At 44.4% G+C, this 12,676-nt stretch overlaps 3 protein-coding genes and 4 non-coding genes across 7 annotated transcripts in view; 2 read left to right on the forward strand and 5 right to left on the reverse strand.

Moving 5' to 3' along the window:
* Positions 1-1,173, forward strand: part of cnksr3 (cnksr family member 3) — a 79,704-nt gene extending 78,531 nt beyond the window's left edge. The window contains exon 22 of the mRNA XM_069177487.1: positions 99-1,173. Within this exon, the coding sequence (XP_069033588.1) occupies positions 99-269 (171 nt within the window). The 3' untranslated portion in view covers positions 270-1,173. The remainder of the gene's footprint in view (positions 1-98) is intronic.
* rps7 (ribosomal protein S7) lies at positions 1,167-7,354 on the reverse strand. The gene is made up of 7 exons (XM_069177450.1): positions 7,220-7,354; positions 6,514-6,597; positions 4,782-4,853; positions 4,246-4,389; positions 3,583-3,647; positions 1,784-1,934; positions 1,167-1,279 (listed from the first exon to the last, which is right to left on the reverse strand). The coding sequence occupies exons 1-7, from the start codon at positions 7,337-7,339 to the stop codon at positions 1,202-1,204; spliced, it is 714 nt and encodes a 237-aa protein (XP_069033551.1). The 5' UTR covers positions 7,340-7,354; the 3' UTR covers positions 1,167-1,201.
* Positions 1,381-1,588, reverse strand: LOC138215394 (small nucleolar RNA SNORA73 family). The gene has a single exon (XR_011179725.1). It is a non-coding gene; the product is annotated as a small nucleolar RNA SNORA73 family (small nucleolar RNA).
* LOC138215391 (small nucleolar RNA SNORA73 family) lies at positions 2,747-2,954 on the reverse strand. Its single transcript, XR_011179722.1, has one exon. It is a non-coding gene; the product is annotated as a small nucleolar RNA SNORA73 family (small nucleolar RNA).
* On the reverse strand, positions 3,732-3,939 carry LOC138215392 (small nucleolar RNA SNORA73 family). Its single transcript, XR_011179723.1, has one exon. It is a non-coding gene; the product is annotated as a small nucleolar RNA SNORA73 family (small nucleolar RNA).
* On the reverse strand, positions 4,513-4,720 carry LOC138215393 (small nucleolar RNA SNORA73 family). The gene has a single exon (XR_011179724.1). It is a non-coding gene; the product is annotated as a small nucleolar RNA SNORA73 family (small nucleolar RNA).
* On the forward strand, positions 7,347-12,054 carry rnaseh1 (ribonuclease H1). The gene is made up of 8 exons (XM_069177449.1): positions 7,347-7,831; positions 10,252-10,376; positions 10,575-10,748; positions 10,839-10,938; positions 11,031-11,085; positions 11,162-11,246; positions 11,332-11,456; positions 11,775-12,054. Exons 1-8 carry the CDS (start codon positions 7,704-7,706, stop codon positions 11,868-11,870), a joined length of 888 nt encoding a protein of 295 aa, XP_069033550.1. The 5' UTR covers positions 7,347-7,703; the 3' UTR covers positions 11,871-12,054.
* Positions 12,055-12,676: the final 622 nt, after the last annotated feature.

The raw sequence follows: 12,676 nt of genomic DNA on the forward strand, positions 1-12,676 counted from the left end.
TGTGAAGTTACATGAAAAGAAAATACATGAATACAAATACCTGAAGTGTGTATGAAGTGCAGTACTGCAGTAAAAGTACCTGTGATCTGGTCCTGTAGGCGAAGCAGTCGGAGCTGCTGGCGGTGGAGCAGATCCTCGACACGCCGACGCTCTCCCCGCCCACGTACAGGAAGTGGAGGCTCTCCAACGCCGTCCTGCTGCAGGACATCGGTCAGCGCCACCAGGCAGCAGGGGGCGCCGCAGAGCTGCAACCCGAGAGCAGCTCGTGACCTCGACCGTGTTCACGCCAGGGAGGACAAATCGGAAGAAGTTTCACAGAAGTACAGAGAAATAAGGAGGAAATTCTCCGTCATCATGAGAAGACGTCAGAAAGATCCGGACCGGCGTCGCTCTTCTAAATCTTCTAGATCTACGGGATCTTCTGGATCTTCTAGATCTACGGGATCTTCTAAATCTTCTAGATCTACGGGATCTTCTAAATCTTCTAGATCTACGGGATCTTCTGGATCTACGGGATCTTCTAGATCTACGGGATCTTCTAGATCTTCTAGATCTACTCTGGACACGTTTGTGGTGGAAACGCTGGTTCAGTGTTGATGAAGCTCAAATCTGCTAATTTAGTCATTTTTAAATGAAAAGTTTCCACAAGTTAAAATCTGCTTTGTGATATTTTTATTGTATATATTTTAATCTTTAAGTTGCTTTGTGACTTTAAATAAATTGATATATTTAAAATGTTCCGTTAATTTAAATGGCTCATAATTGTTTTTTGGGTCACTTTTCAATGCACCAAGTGTTAAAACGTGGTTTGAAGATTTGTCTGAAGAGGTCCGGCTCAGATTATAAAAGAAGATGCTGTGACTTTCAGTATTTACTGAGTACGGAGCTCACGTCAGTGTCGGTGGTTGAATGAAAGATCATCTCGTCCCTGCAGAGTTCCTTCAACAGGAAGTGTTACATGAAATGGACCAACACACTTCTGTTCATGGAAACGCAATAATTCTGGTCAAGACCCTTTGGGAGTGAAACCCAGTTCAGCCTCCAGGTGGCGCCACACTGTTAAATACAGACGGATGTGGAGAACGTGTGGAGCTGAATTAAAGCTGTTCAGGATTAAATGATATGAAAACTGTGTTCATCTTCTAAATAAAAACCAAACCACCAACTGGGACAGTAAACACATTTATTTTGTCATCTGCATTTACAGCTGGAATTCAGGGAATTCAAACACGACATCTTTGCCAGTGAGCTTCTTGTAGACACCAGAGAAGGTTTCCACCTGGAAGACAGCAAACATCCACATATTCAGATCTTTAACTTCTTGAAGCGATTACAGAAACTGAAATTTACTTATTTAGTATTTAAAAAGGAAAATGTAGATCATGTGCACTGCATGGTTTAACTCCCCGGTCACGGTCCAGAGGACTCTGGGAAGATGTAGGAATATGCAGGACGCTCGTCCTCACCGGCGAGCAGCCGGGGACGCAGCTTAGTGTCCGACGGTGTGGAACGGGACTGGACGTCTCAGAGCTACGCTCCCATAACGCCACCAGGACAGAGCCAGGACGCTCCTGGATGTCCACGTCAGAGACAAACTAACAGCTACTTCGGTTTAGGATTTAATCTGATCACTTGTGGATCACAAACTTTAATTATTGATGTAATCTATGAATTTGACAGCTGATCCGAACAACCAAACACTTCAAATATGTAAATTCAAACCCTGAATGTTAAGTAGAACCTGCCAGTCGATCAATAAAAACCCATTTGGATCCGGACTCACTTTGTGTTCCACGTTGTTCTGCTGAGCCTTGTCCAGGTGGACCTTGATGAGCCGGCTGCTGTCCAGCTTCACTCGGATCCTCTTTCCCACGATCTCGCTGGGGAACACCAGGTCCTCCAGGATGGCGTCGTGAACCGCGGTCAGAGTGCGGCTGAAGGACGAAAACACAAACAGCTGATTCCATCAATATTAAATCAATACAAACAACTTCAATGCTCTAAAAGAATATTTACTAATTACACATTCTCTTTTATAAAGTTGAATATTAAAATCAAATCTATTTCAGACTGTTGGTTCAGTTTAAATCACAACTGAAAACATCAACTTCATTTTCAGATTAAATCCTATTTAACTGAATCAAAATGTTTTTAGCTTAGGTTAGGTTAGGGTAGGTATTTACTTTATTAATCCCCGAGGAAATTTTTTTCGCTACAGCAGCATACAGAAGCACTTGAGTATTATTCACAGCTCGTATCGAAGTGTTCTTCACTTCTTTTGTTTTGTTTTATTGTTCGTCTCTAACGGTTTCTAATGTTTAAATCAGCTGTAGAAATGAAACTGACAAAAAAACAATCTGATGTTAATTGGAGCGCTGAGAAAATGTGATGTTATTATTTATACACTTTATAGACAGAATTATCAGGAAAAGATGAATCAAGAGAAACGAAGACACGCTACTTTAAAGACTTTATAGTTAAATTAATATCAACACTGAAAACTTCATCAGGTACTAATAATATCATAAAAAACACTTTATATACATGTTTAATTATGCTGGTGTAAAATATAAACGTGTATTCATGTGAGTCAGCGAAGCTCGTGTGCACCGATTAGTTTAACTTCAAATCAAAAACATGAAATAAAAACGAGGAGACCAGAAACCTTTCAACCAAAGATGGATTTAGCTTTAAATAACCGGAGTGAACGTGAAGTATTCCACCATTAAACACCGGTTGTGTCTGATCATGTGCACTGCATGGTTTAACTCCCCGGTCACGGTCCAGAGGACTCTGGGAAGATGTAGGAATATGCAGGACGCTCGTCCTCACCGGCGAGCAGCCGGGGACGCAGCTTAGTGTCCGACGGTGTGGAACGGGACTGGACGTCTCAGAGCTACGCTCCCATAACGCCACCAGGACAGAGCCAGGACGCTCCTGGATGTCCACGTCGGCTTCAGCAATCATCTCCATTTATAAGCAGTTTTTCTTTTAGTGTCAAAAACCAGAAACTTGAACATGAAGGAAGTTGATTTTCATCCTTTTTCCAAACAGCTGGACCTCAATGACCTCCACAATCACCTCATTTTCACTCCGTTGTAAATATTCATTTAGGTATAATGTGTTAAGATCTGAGACAATCAGCAGCAACTTCAATAATCTATTTGTATTAAAAGTGAAACAATCAATGTTTCAGGTTTATGACTGTTGGTCAGATTTAAAGTTATTTAAATTGAACCTTTAAAACAAGTCAAGTGCAATTTAATAAAGCTTTACAAGCTGATGACAAACTATTAGAAATGAAATAGAGATGAAAATAATCAAATAAAAGTTCATTGAATAAAAAATAAACCGGCGACAAACGTTATTATCAGTTCATGTCGGGTTTGTGATGTCACAGAAATTAAAACTAGTTTTTTTTTGTATAAAAAAAAAAGAAAAGAAAGAAAGAAGAAGTCTAAAATTCACATTTTCATCACAGTGGATCTGATTTTACATCCCAAAATAAAAAGGAACTCGGTGCAGGTTTTTATTTGGAACGTGTGGTGCCGTCGGACCTGCAGAAGAACCGAGTCCACTCACCTCCTCGGACGCTTCTGCTTGTTCTTCGTGCGGCTTTTCCTGGTGGGTTTGGGCAGAATTCTCCTCTGGAAGTCAACAACATTAAATTAATGATCAGGATTCACATAAAACATCAAAACAAGGCGGTCAGACGGATGTTCTGGTTCTGATCATGTGCACTGCATGGTTTAACTCCCCGGTCACGGTCCAGAGGACTCTGGGAAGATGTAGGAATATGCAGGACGCTCGTCCTCACCGGCGAGCAGCCGGGGACGCAGCTTAGTGTCCGACGGTGTGGAACGGGACTGGACGTCTCAGAGCTACGCTCCCATAACGCCACCAGGACAGAGCCAGGACGCTCCTGGATGTCCACGTCGGAGACAACACACTCATCTCAGTTTTTTAAAGCATCGTGTCGATATATCAGGACGAGTCCACCGGGACCTTCAACAGGTTTAAAAGTCATTTAGATGTAAACTAAGTTTTCATCAGGTCATCTTTCACTTGATTCCCAACGAGAACTCGTCTCTGCAGGATTCCTGAACAGATGAAGAAGCAACACTCGGAGAACAAACCTTAAACTTTGAGATGAAGACGGATCACATGCAGCCTGAACGAGCCTCACAGTTCAGGACATAATCCCCATCTCATCTTCAATCTGACCACCATCATCATCCTCCTCACCTGTGCGATGAAGACCACGTGCTTCCCGCTGAACTTCTTCTCCAGCTCCCTGACCAGACGCACCTGAATCTTCTGGAAGGACTTGAGCTGAGGAACAGGAACGAAGATGATGATGGCTTTCCTGCTGCCACCGACCTCGATCTCCTGAAACAGATTGGACGGAGTGAAGACGAGGAGACCAGAAACCTTTCAACCAAAGATGGATTTAGCTTTAAATAACCGGAGTGAACGTGAAGTATTCCACCATTAAACACCGGTTGTGTCTGATCATGTGCACTGCATGGTTTAACTCCCCGGTCACGGTCCAGAGGACTCTGGGAAGATGTAGGAATATGCAGGACGCTCGTCCTCACCGGCGAGCAGCCGGGGACGCAGCTTAGTGTCCGACGGTGTGGAACGGGACTGGACGTCTCAGAGCTACGCTCCCATAACGCCACCAGGACAGAGCCAGGACGCTCCTGGATGTCCACGTCGGGTCGGACTCAAGGTCCAACATCTCCAGATACATAATGTTTTAATCTGACTGGTAGTCCCACCTTTGCTGCAGTGATGTTCAGCTCCCTCAGCTGAGCCTTCAGGTCAGAGTTCATCTCCAGCTCGAGCAGAGCCTGCAGGAAGTTCACATCAGTCAACACCTGCATCTCCATCACCTCACTACTAATAACTATATATAATATATACAAGTAATGAGGTCACACACACATCAGTCACCTCACTACTAATAATTATATATAATATATACAAGTAATGAGGTCACACACACATCAGTCACCTCACTACTAATAACTATATATAATATATACAAGTAATGAGGTCACACACACATCAGTCACCTCACTACTAATAATTATATATAATATATACAAGTAATGAGGTCACACACACATCAGTCACCTCACTACTAATAATTATATATAATATATACAAGTAATGAGGTCACACACACATCAGTCACCTCACTACTAATAATTATATATAATATATACATGTAATGAGGTCACACACACATCAGTCACCTCACTACTAATAATTATATATAATATATACAAGTAATGAGGTCACACACACATCAGTCACCTCACTACTAATAATTATATATAATATATACAAGTAATGAGGTCACACACACATCAGTCACCTCACTACTAATAATTATATATAATATATACATGTAATGAGGTCACACACACATCAGTCACCTCACTACTAATAATTATATATAATATATACAAGTAATGAGGTCACACACACATCAGTCACCTCACTACTAATAATTATATATAATATATACAAGTAATGAGGTCACACACACATCAGTCACCTCACTACTAATAATTATATATAATATATACAAGTAATGAGGTCACACACACATCAGTCACCTCACTACTAATAATTATATATAATATATACAAGTAATGAGGTCACACACACATCAGTCACCTCACTACTAATAACTATATATAATATATACAAGTAATGAGGTCACACACACATCAGTCACCTCACTACTAATAATTATATATAATATATACAAGTAATGAGGTCACACACACATCAGTCACCTCACTACTAATAATTATATATAATATATACAAGTAATGAGGTCACACACACATCAGTCACCTCACTACTAATAATTATATATAATATATACAAGTAATGAGGTCACACACACATCAGTCACCTCACTACTAATAATTATATATAATATATACAAGTAATGAGGTCACACACACATCAGTCACCTCACTACTAATAATTATATATAATATATACAAGTAATGAGGTCACACACACATCAGTCACCTCACTACTAATAATTATATATAATATATACAAGTAATGAGGTCACACACACATCAGTCACCTCACTACTAATAATTATATATAATATATACAAGTAATGAGGTCACACACACATCAGTCACCTCACTACTAATAATTATATATAATATATACAAGTAATGAGGTCACACACACATCAGTCACCTCACTAATAATAATTATATATAATATATACAAGTAATGAGGTCACACACACATCAGTCACCTCACTAATAATAATTATATATAATATATACATGTAATGAGGTCACACACACATCAGTCACCTCACTCCTGATATTATGATGCTTTCCTTGATGAATCACATGAACTCCACCAGATAAACATGTGATTTCTGTCCTGTTTTCTATCAGAATAACGAGGTGACCCCTCCACCTCCACCTCCTCCTCTCCTCTCCTCCACCTCTCCTCCACTCTTACCTGGGAGATCCCGGACTCGAACTCGTCTGGCTTCTCGCCGTTGGGCTTCACTATCTTGGCGCTGGTACTGAACATGGCCTCAGTCTGTGGGGGACACAGGCCGGTTACATGTGCAGGTCGCCGGGTTAGTTTGCACCAGCAGGTCCGGGTCTCCCGGAGAACCGGCAGCTAACGGTAACCAGCGCTGTGCTAAGCGGGAGTTCAACTTGAACCAGGACACAAACTCAGAGACAATAATCAATAATTAATCATCAATAATTAATAATCAATAATTACAAAGACCTGAAAATAAACGGAGCTGAAGCCACAAATCAAAGTTCAGCGTGTTTAACAGAAACTGGCCAGCTGACCGACCTGCTCAGGTTTAAACCACTTTCATTTTACAGAAACCTGCCGGCTCGTCAGTTTAAAGAGTTTAATAAAGTTGATAAAGTTAATAAAGTTGATAAAGTTGATCGGAGCTTCTGGTCCTCCTCCTCCGGCGGACTGAACACATGCCCGGCCTGCTAGCTGCTCCACCACCGCCCTCCGGAGACTCGACTACGATTCATTTCCAGACTTTGAGAGCCATCCGCTCCTGAATATCACACAATCTAACGTATCAGCGTCTTTAAATACCTCATCGGACGTAAACTTCACAATTAAACGCCATTAAAGTACATTTTAGAACAGAAAAACCAGTCCGGTGAAAATCGGCACGACTAACCTCTGTCAACGACGGCCAAGGAAGAGGCCGGAACATCGCGAGACTTGGATTAATCCAATCGCGGCGGCTGATTTCGATATCGCGAGACTTAGGATCCACGCTTGGCGTGATATCAAGCATCGCGAGAGTTTAGTGAAAACAGACACATCTGAAGGTAACTGATGACTGGTAGCTACTTTTGGATTTATTTTTTCCTTGTCGCATTATTTACGTTTTAAACAAACGCCCGATTCCGGTCTGGGAAGACTACAAGATATGTTATATGGTTGCCATGTTTTTAGAATAACTTTTATATTTATTTTATGATGCAGAGCAAGTCAACAAAATAGCTAGTCCGTAGCTAGTTTGGGCAACCTTAAATTTGACAACATTTCAGGAAGTCAGCGTGAAACGCGCCGAACTGTTAGATTTGTTGACGTTTATTTAATCTCACGATGCGAGCCACCTCCGTCTCCGCCTCCCGGCAGCATGTCGGCGGACAGTGATGTTCAGACTGACCGGTGTTTTCAGAGCAGTCCGGAGGAGTGTTTGCAGCGCCGCTGACGACATGGCGAAGGGCAAGTTCTTCTACGCGGTCAGGAAAGGGTTCAACCCGGGAGTCTACGGGTCATGGTGAGTCTACGGTCAGTCTATGGTCAGTCTACGGGTCATGGTGAGTCTACAGTCAGTCTATGGTCAGTCTACGGGTCATGGTGAGTCTACGGTCAGTCTACAGTCAGTCTACGGGTCATGGTGAGTCTACGGTCAGTCTATGGTCAGTCTACGGGTCATGGTGAGTCTACGGTCAGTCTATGGTCAGTCTACGGGTCATGGTGAGTCTACGGTCAGTCTACGGTCAGTCTACGGGTCATGGTGAGTCTACGGTCAGTCTACGGTCAGTCTACGGGTCATGGTGAGTCTACGGTCAGTCTACGGTCAGTCTACGGGTCATGGTGAGTCTACGGTCAGTCTACGGTCAGTCTACGGGTCATGGTGAGTCTACGGTCAGTCTACGGTCAGTCTACGGGTCATGGTGAGTCTACGGTCAGTCTACGGTCAGTCTACGGGTCATGGTGAGTCTACGGTCAGTCTACGGTCAGTCTACGGGTCATGGTGAGTCTACGGTCAGTCTACGGTCAGTCTACGGGTCATGGTGAGTCTACGGTCAGTCTACGGTCAGTCTACGGGTCATGGTGAGTCTACGGTCAGTCTACGGTCAGTCTACGGGTCATGGTGAGTCTACGGTCAGTCTACGGTCAGTCTACGGGTCATGGTGAGTCTACGGTCAGTCTACGGTCAGTCTACGGGTCATGGTGAGTCTACGGTCAGTCTGCAGTCAGTCTACGGGTCATGGTGAGTCTACGGTCAGTCTGCAGTCAGTCTACGGGTCATGGTGAGTCTACGGTCAGTCTACAGTCTACGGGTCATGGTGAGTCTACGGGTCATGGTGAGTCTACGGTCAGTCTACAGTCAGTCTACGGGTCATGGTGAGTCTACGGTCAGTCTACAGTCAGTCTACGGGTCATGGTGAGTCTACGGTCAGTCTACGGTCAGTCTACGGGTCATGGTGAGTCTACGGTCAGTCTACAGTCAGTCTACGGGTCATGGTGAGTCTACGGGTCATGGTGAGTCTACGGTCAGTCTACAGTCAGTCTATGGGTCATGGTGAGTCTACGGTCAGTCTACAGTCAGTCTACAGTCAGTCTACGGGTCATGGTGAGTCTACGGTCAGTCTACAGTTAGTCTACGGTCAGTCTACAGTCAGTCTACGGGTCATGGTGAGTCTATGGTCAGTCTACAGTCAGTCTACGGGTCATGGTGAGTCTACGGTCAGTCTACGGTCAGTCTACAGTCAGTCTACGGGTCATGGTGAGTCTACGGTCAGTCTACGGGTCATGGTGAGTCTACGGTCAGTCTACGGTCAGTCTACGGGTCATGGTGAGTCTACGGTCAGTCTACGGTCAGTCTACGGTCAGTCTACAGTCAGTCTACGGTCAGTCTACGGGTCATGGTGAGTCTACAGTCAGTCTACGGTCAGTCTACGGGTCATGGTGAGTCTACGGTCAGTCTACGGTTCATGGTGAGTCTACAGTCAGTCTACGGTCAGTCTACGGTCAGTCTACAGTCAGTCTACGGTCAGTCTACGGGTCATGGTGAGTCTACAGTCAGTCTACGGTCAGTCTACGGGTCATGGTGAGTCTACGGTCAGTCTACGGTTCATGGTGAGTCTACGGTCAGTCTACAGTCAGTCTACGGTTCATGGTCAGTCTACGGGTCATGGTGAGTCTACAGTCAGTCTACGGTCAGTCTACGGGTCATGGTGAGTCTACGGTCAGTCTACGGTTCATGGTGAGTCTACGGTCAGTCTACAGTCAGTCTACGGTTCATGGTCAGTCTACGGGTCATGGTGAGTCTACAGTCAGTCTACGGTCAGTCTACGGTTCATGGTCAGTCTACGGTCAGTCTACGGGTCATGGTGAGTCTACGGTTCATGGTGAGACTGCTCACATCCGTCATGTCTGCTCGCTCCTCTGGAAGTCACAGATCACTCACTGCATGTATTCCAAACTCCATTCAGAAAACTGGTGATTCACCGTCTCCTTCAGTCTCTTGTAAAACAACACACCGTGGAAAAGATATTTTTCTAGTTTTTGTGACCATCACAATCCACTCTTTAATTCTGCAGGTATCAGCAACTGCTTATTTCAATGATATTACATTTTCCTCCATTAAAACACACCCAGCATCGGGCAGTGCTGGAGCCCCTCTATAGGAAGACACTGGGGATCTAAAGCTCTGCCACGTTTATCAAAAGATCTCAGCTGTTTGTTTAAGACTTATGAGATGTCTTGGAAAAAACAATATAATTGTAAGATTTTTATGTGAAGAGGTGTTCAGCCCAGTATGGTTCTCACAAAGGAACTACAGTAATTACAATTCAATAGACAATATATTGTGTTTCAGGTTTGGGAAACAGACTCCAAGCAAGTCATTTCCTGTTCAGATTTTTTTGAACAGTGATCAATATTGTCCTGTTTCTGTTTGTGATTTAGGGATGAATGTAAAAGCCAAGTGGAAAAATTTCCAGCCGCCGCCTTCAAGAAGTTTGCATCAGAGCGCGACGCCTGGGCGTTCTTCAGAGGGGCGGAGCCTCCTGCAGCTCCACAGGTGAAGAAAGGTAAACTGGTCCACGCTGACATGAACACTTTCTTCTTTAATCCCGTCAAATACCAACAACCATTAAAAAGATCCCAACAGCAACAGAAAACAGTCACGGTGTCTCTGAGGCAGCTGAAGGTTAAATACGTCCTCAAGGTCATTAAATAGGACGAGTGAAAACGCCACAACGTTCTCAGTGTTTTCGTTTTTGTCTCAGTGACTCCGAGTTTGGAGTCCGACATCAGTCCGCTTCCTAAACGAGGCCCGGAGCCGCTGGAGTACATCCCTCTCGGCAAGAAGAGGTGTCACTCAGACGAGGAGGAGGCGGAGTCTCCTCACAAACGGGTCAAACAGACGGAGAGCTCGTCGGCAGACGGATTCACATACATGGGTGAGGTTGGAGGTTTTGATCTGTAAATGAAGGTGATTGAACGTCCGCGGTCTGTAAAAGTAGAACTAGAGAAGGTCTCCGTCCGTGCAGGTGATGCCGTGGTGGTTTACACCGACGGCTGCTGCTCTGGTAACGGACAGAAAAGAGCTCGCGCCGGCATCGGAGTGTTCTGGGGCTGCAACCACCCGCTGTGAGGAAACGGCTTCTTATTCTAGAAATGACATGAGCAAACGCTTCAAAATGAAAAACAAAGTCAATAAACTCAGGAGTTTGTCGCTGCAGAAATGCTGCAGAGCGTCTGGAGGGCCGACAGACCAACCAGCGCGCCGAGATACAAGTAAGAACATCTCGTTCATGATCAGGAATGTCTCATTCGAAGAACAAGATTCACACCTGTGTTCACCTGTCGGCAGGCCGCCTGCAGAGCGCTGGAACAGGCCAAAGAGAAGAACATCAGGAAGCTGGTCCTCTACACCGACAGCATGTTCACCATCAACGGTGAGTCACACTGAACACATCTCAGGGCTGACCTCCATCTTCAACCACGTGTTTCACTGGTTGGGCCCTCTGCTGCCCCCTGCAGGTGTGACCAGGTGGGTGAAGAACTGGAAGCTGAACGGCTGGAGGTTGAAATCTGGAGGTCCGATCATCAACAAAGACGACTTCGTGAAGCTGGACAGACTGAACGCAGAGCTGGAGGTGGTCTGGGTAAATATCAGCCTGCAGCAGGGTCCGGTCCGGTCCACGGTTCACCCTGTCTGCAGGGCAGACCGACGGCCACAAGGGGGCACCAGAGGCTCATTACACCCGCAGTGAAGAGTGAATGGTTTTGTTTCTGCTGTTCACAACTTTTAAACTCCGGCTGCTTCATCTCGAGGAGATGAAACTTATTTAAAGAGATGAAACTTGTTTAAAGAGATGAAACTTATTTAAAGAGATGAAACTTGTTTAAAGAGATGAAACTTATTTAAAGACGACTTCACAGGTCAGAAAGTTGTCTTCACTCTTCCTCTCCTCTTCCTCCAGATACACATCCCAGGTCACGCCGGCTACCACGGCAACGAGGAGGCCGACAGGCTGTCGAGAGAAGGAGCAGCGAAGCCTCTGCAAGAAGACGGTTAAAGAGATGTTTGTTTGTTGGTGTTCTTCTTCACTTTGATTCGGAGTTTGTTTTTCCTCCCAACGTTTGAGACCAAACTGAAACTCTGAGGGAGAAAGTCTGTGTTGGTCCGTTTTTCTGTTGAATGTTGGTTTTTAAGTTCTGTTGCTGCTCGAAATAAAGTTTTAATCTGTTGCACGAAAACAATCAGTGTGAAGTTTCTTCTGAAGATTCTCTATTTTTAACTATTTAGAGAATAAATGCAGAGGAGAGCATAGAAGAGAGAAGATGAGGAGGAGTACGGAGACTAAAACATTGAGGAGGAAGGCTGGAGAAAACTTTTCTTCAGTACTTGTAATGCTGCGAGTCGTCCAGCAGGAGGCGCTCCGGGTGGTTGTTGGAGCCCAGACGCCCATGAAACAAAGACAGGATTTTGGGGGTTTATTTAAGGATCTCTTCGAATGCTGATCGGCACATTTTGATTCCAACCGTGTGACTGCTCGGGGAATATTGTTTTCAAATTACACGTAAGGAGAGTTTATTGCAGTGAAAATGAAATGAGGAGGAAGGAGGCTCGGGTGTGAATCTAAATCCAGAAAATCCCGTCACAAAATTAAAGAGGGAGACGTCTGCTCCCAGCTGACAAACAGTCGGGATCATTATCACATTCTGGAATATGAAGTGTCCTGATGGGCCACTTGGTGAAGTTCTCCTCTTAGAAACACTGAGGAGGGATATTTCAGTCGAAAAGATTCTCTTTGTACTTATTTGTTTTGTAAATTATTGTTCCTCCTTCAGTAGAGTTCAGTTCAAAGCACTGGGAGAGCAA

Source organism: Embiotoca jacksoni, unplaced genomic scaffold, assembly GCF_022577435.1.
Source record: "Embiotoca jacksoni isolate LCO1_2020_lvr unplaced genomic scaffold, fEmbJac1.0.p SCAF_73, whole genome shotgun sequence".
NCBI lineage: Eukaryota > Metazoa > Chordata > Actinopteri > Embiotocidae > Embiotoca > Embiotoca jacksoni.

Bases quoted from the DNA above. Each gene is read 5' to 3' on its own strand.
- rnaseh1 (XM_069177449.1), top strand. From the start codon at position 7,704: ATGTTCAGACTGACCGGTGTTTTCAGAGCAGTCCGGAGGAGTGTTTGC. The intron at 10,939-11,030 runs GTGAGGAAACGG...TTGTCGCTGCAG, and splicing joins TGGGGCTGCAACCACCCGCT to AAATGCTGCAGAGCGTCTGG. The intron at 11,086-11,161 runs GTAAGAACATCT...ACCTGTCGGCAG, and splicing joins ACCAGCGCGCCGAGATACAA to GCCGCCTGCAGAGCGCTGGA.
- rps7 (XM_069177450.1), bottom strand. From the start codon at position 7,339: ATGCTTGATATCACGCCAAGCGTGGATCCTAAGTCTCGCGATATCGAA. The intron at 6,598-7,219 runs GTTAGTCGTGCC...TGTCCCCCACAG, and splicing joins CTTGGCCGTCGTTGACAGAG to ACTGAGGCCATGTTCAGTAC. The intron at 4,854-6,513 runs GTAAGAGTGGAG...AACTTCCTGCAG, and splicing joins TCGAGTCCGGGATCTCCCAG to GCTCTGCTCGAGCTGGAGAT.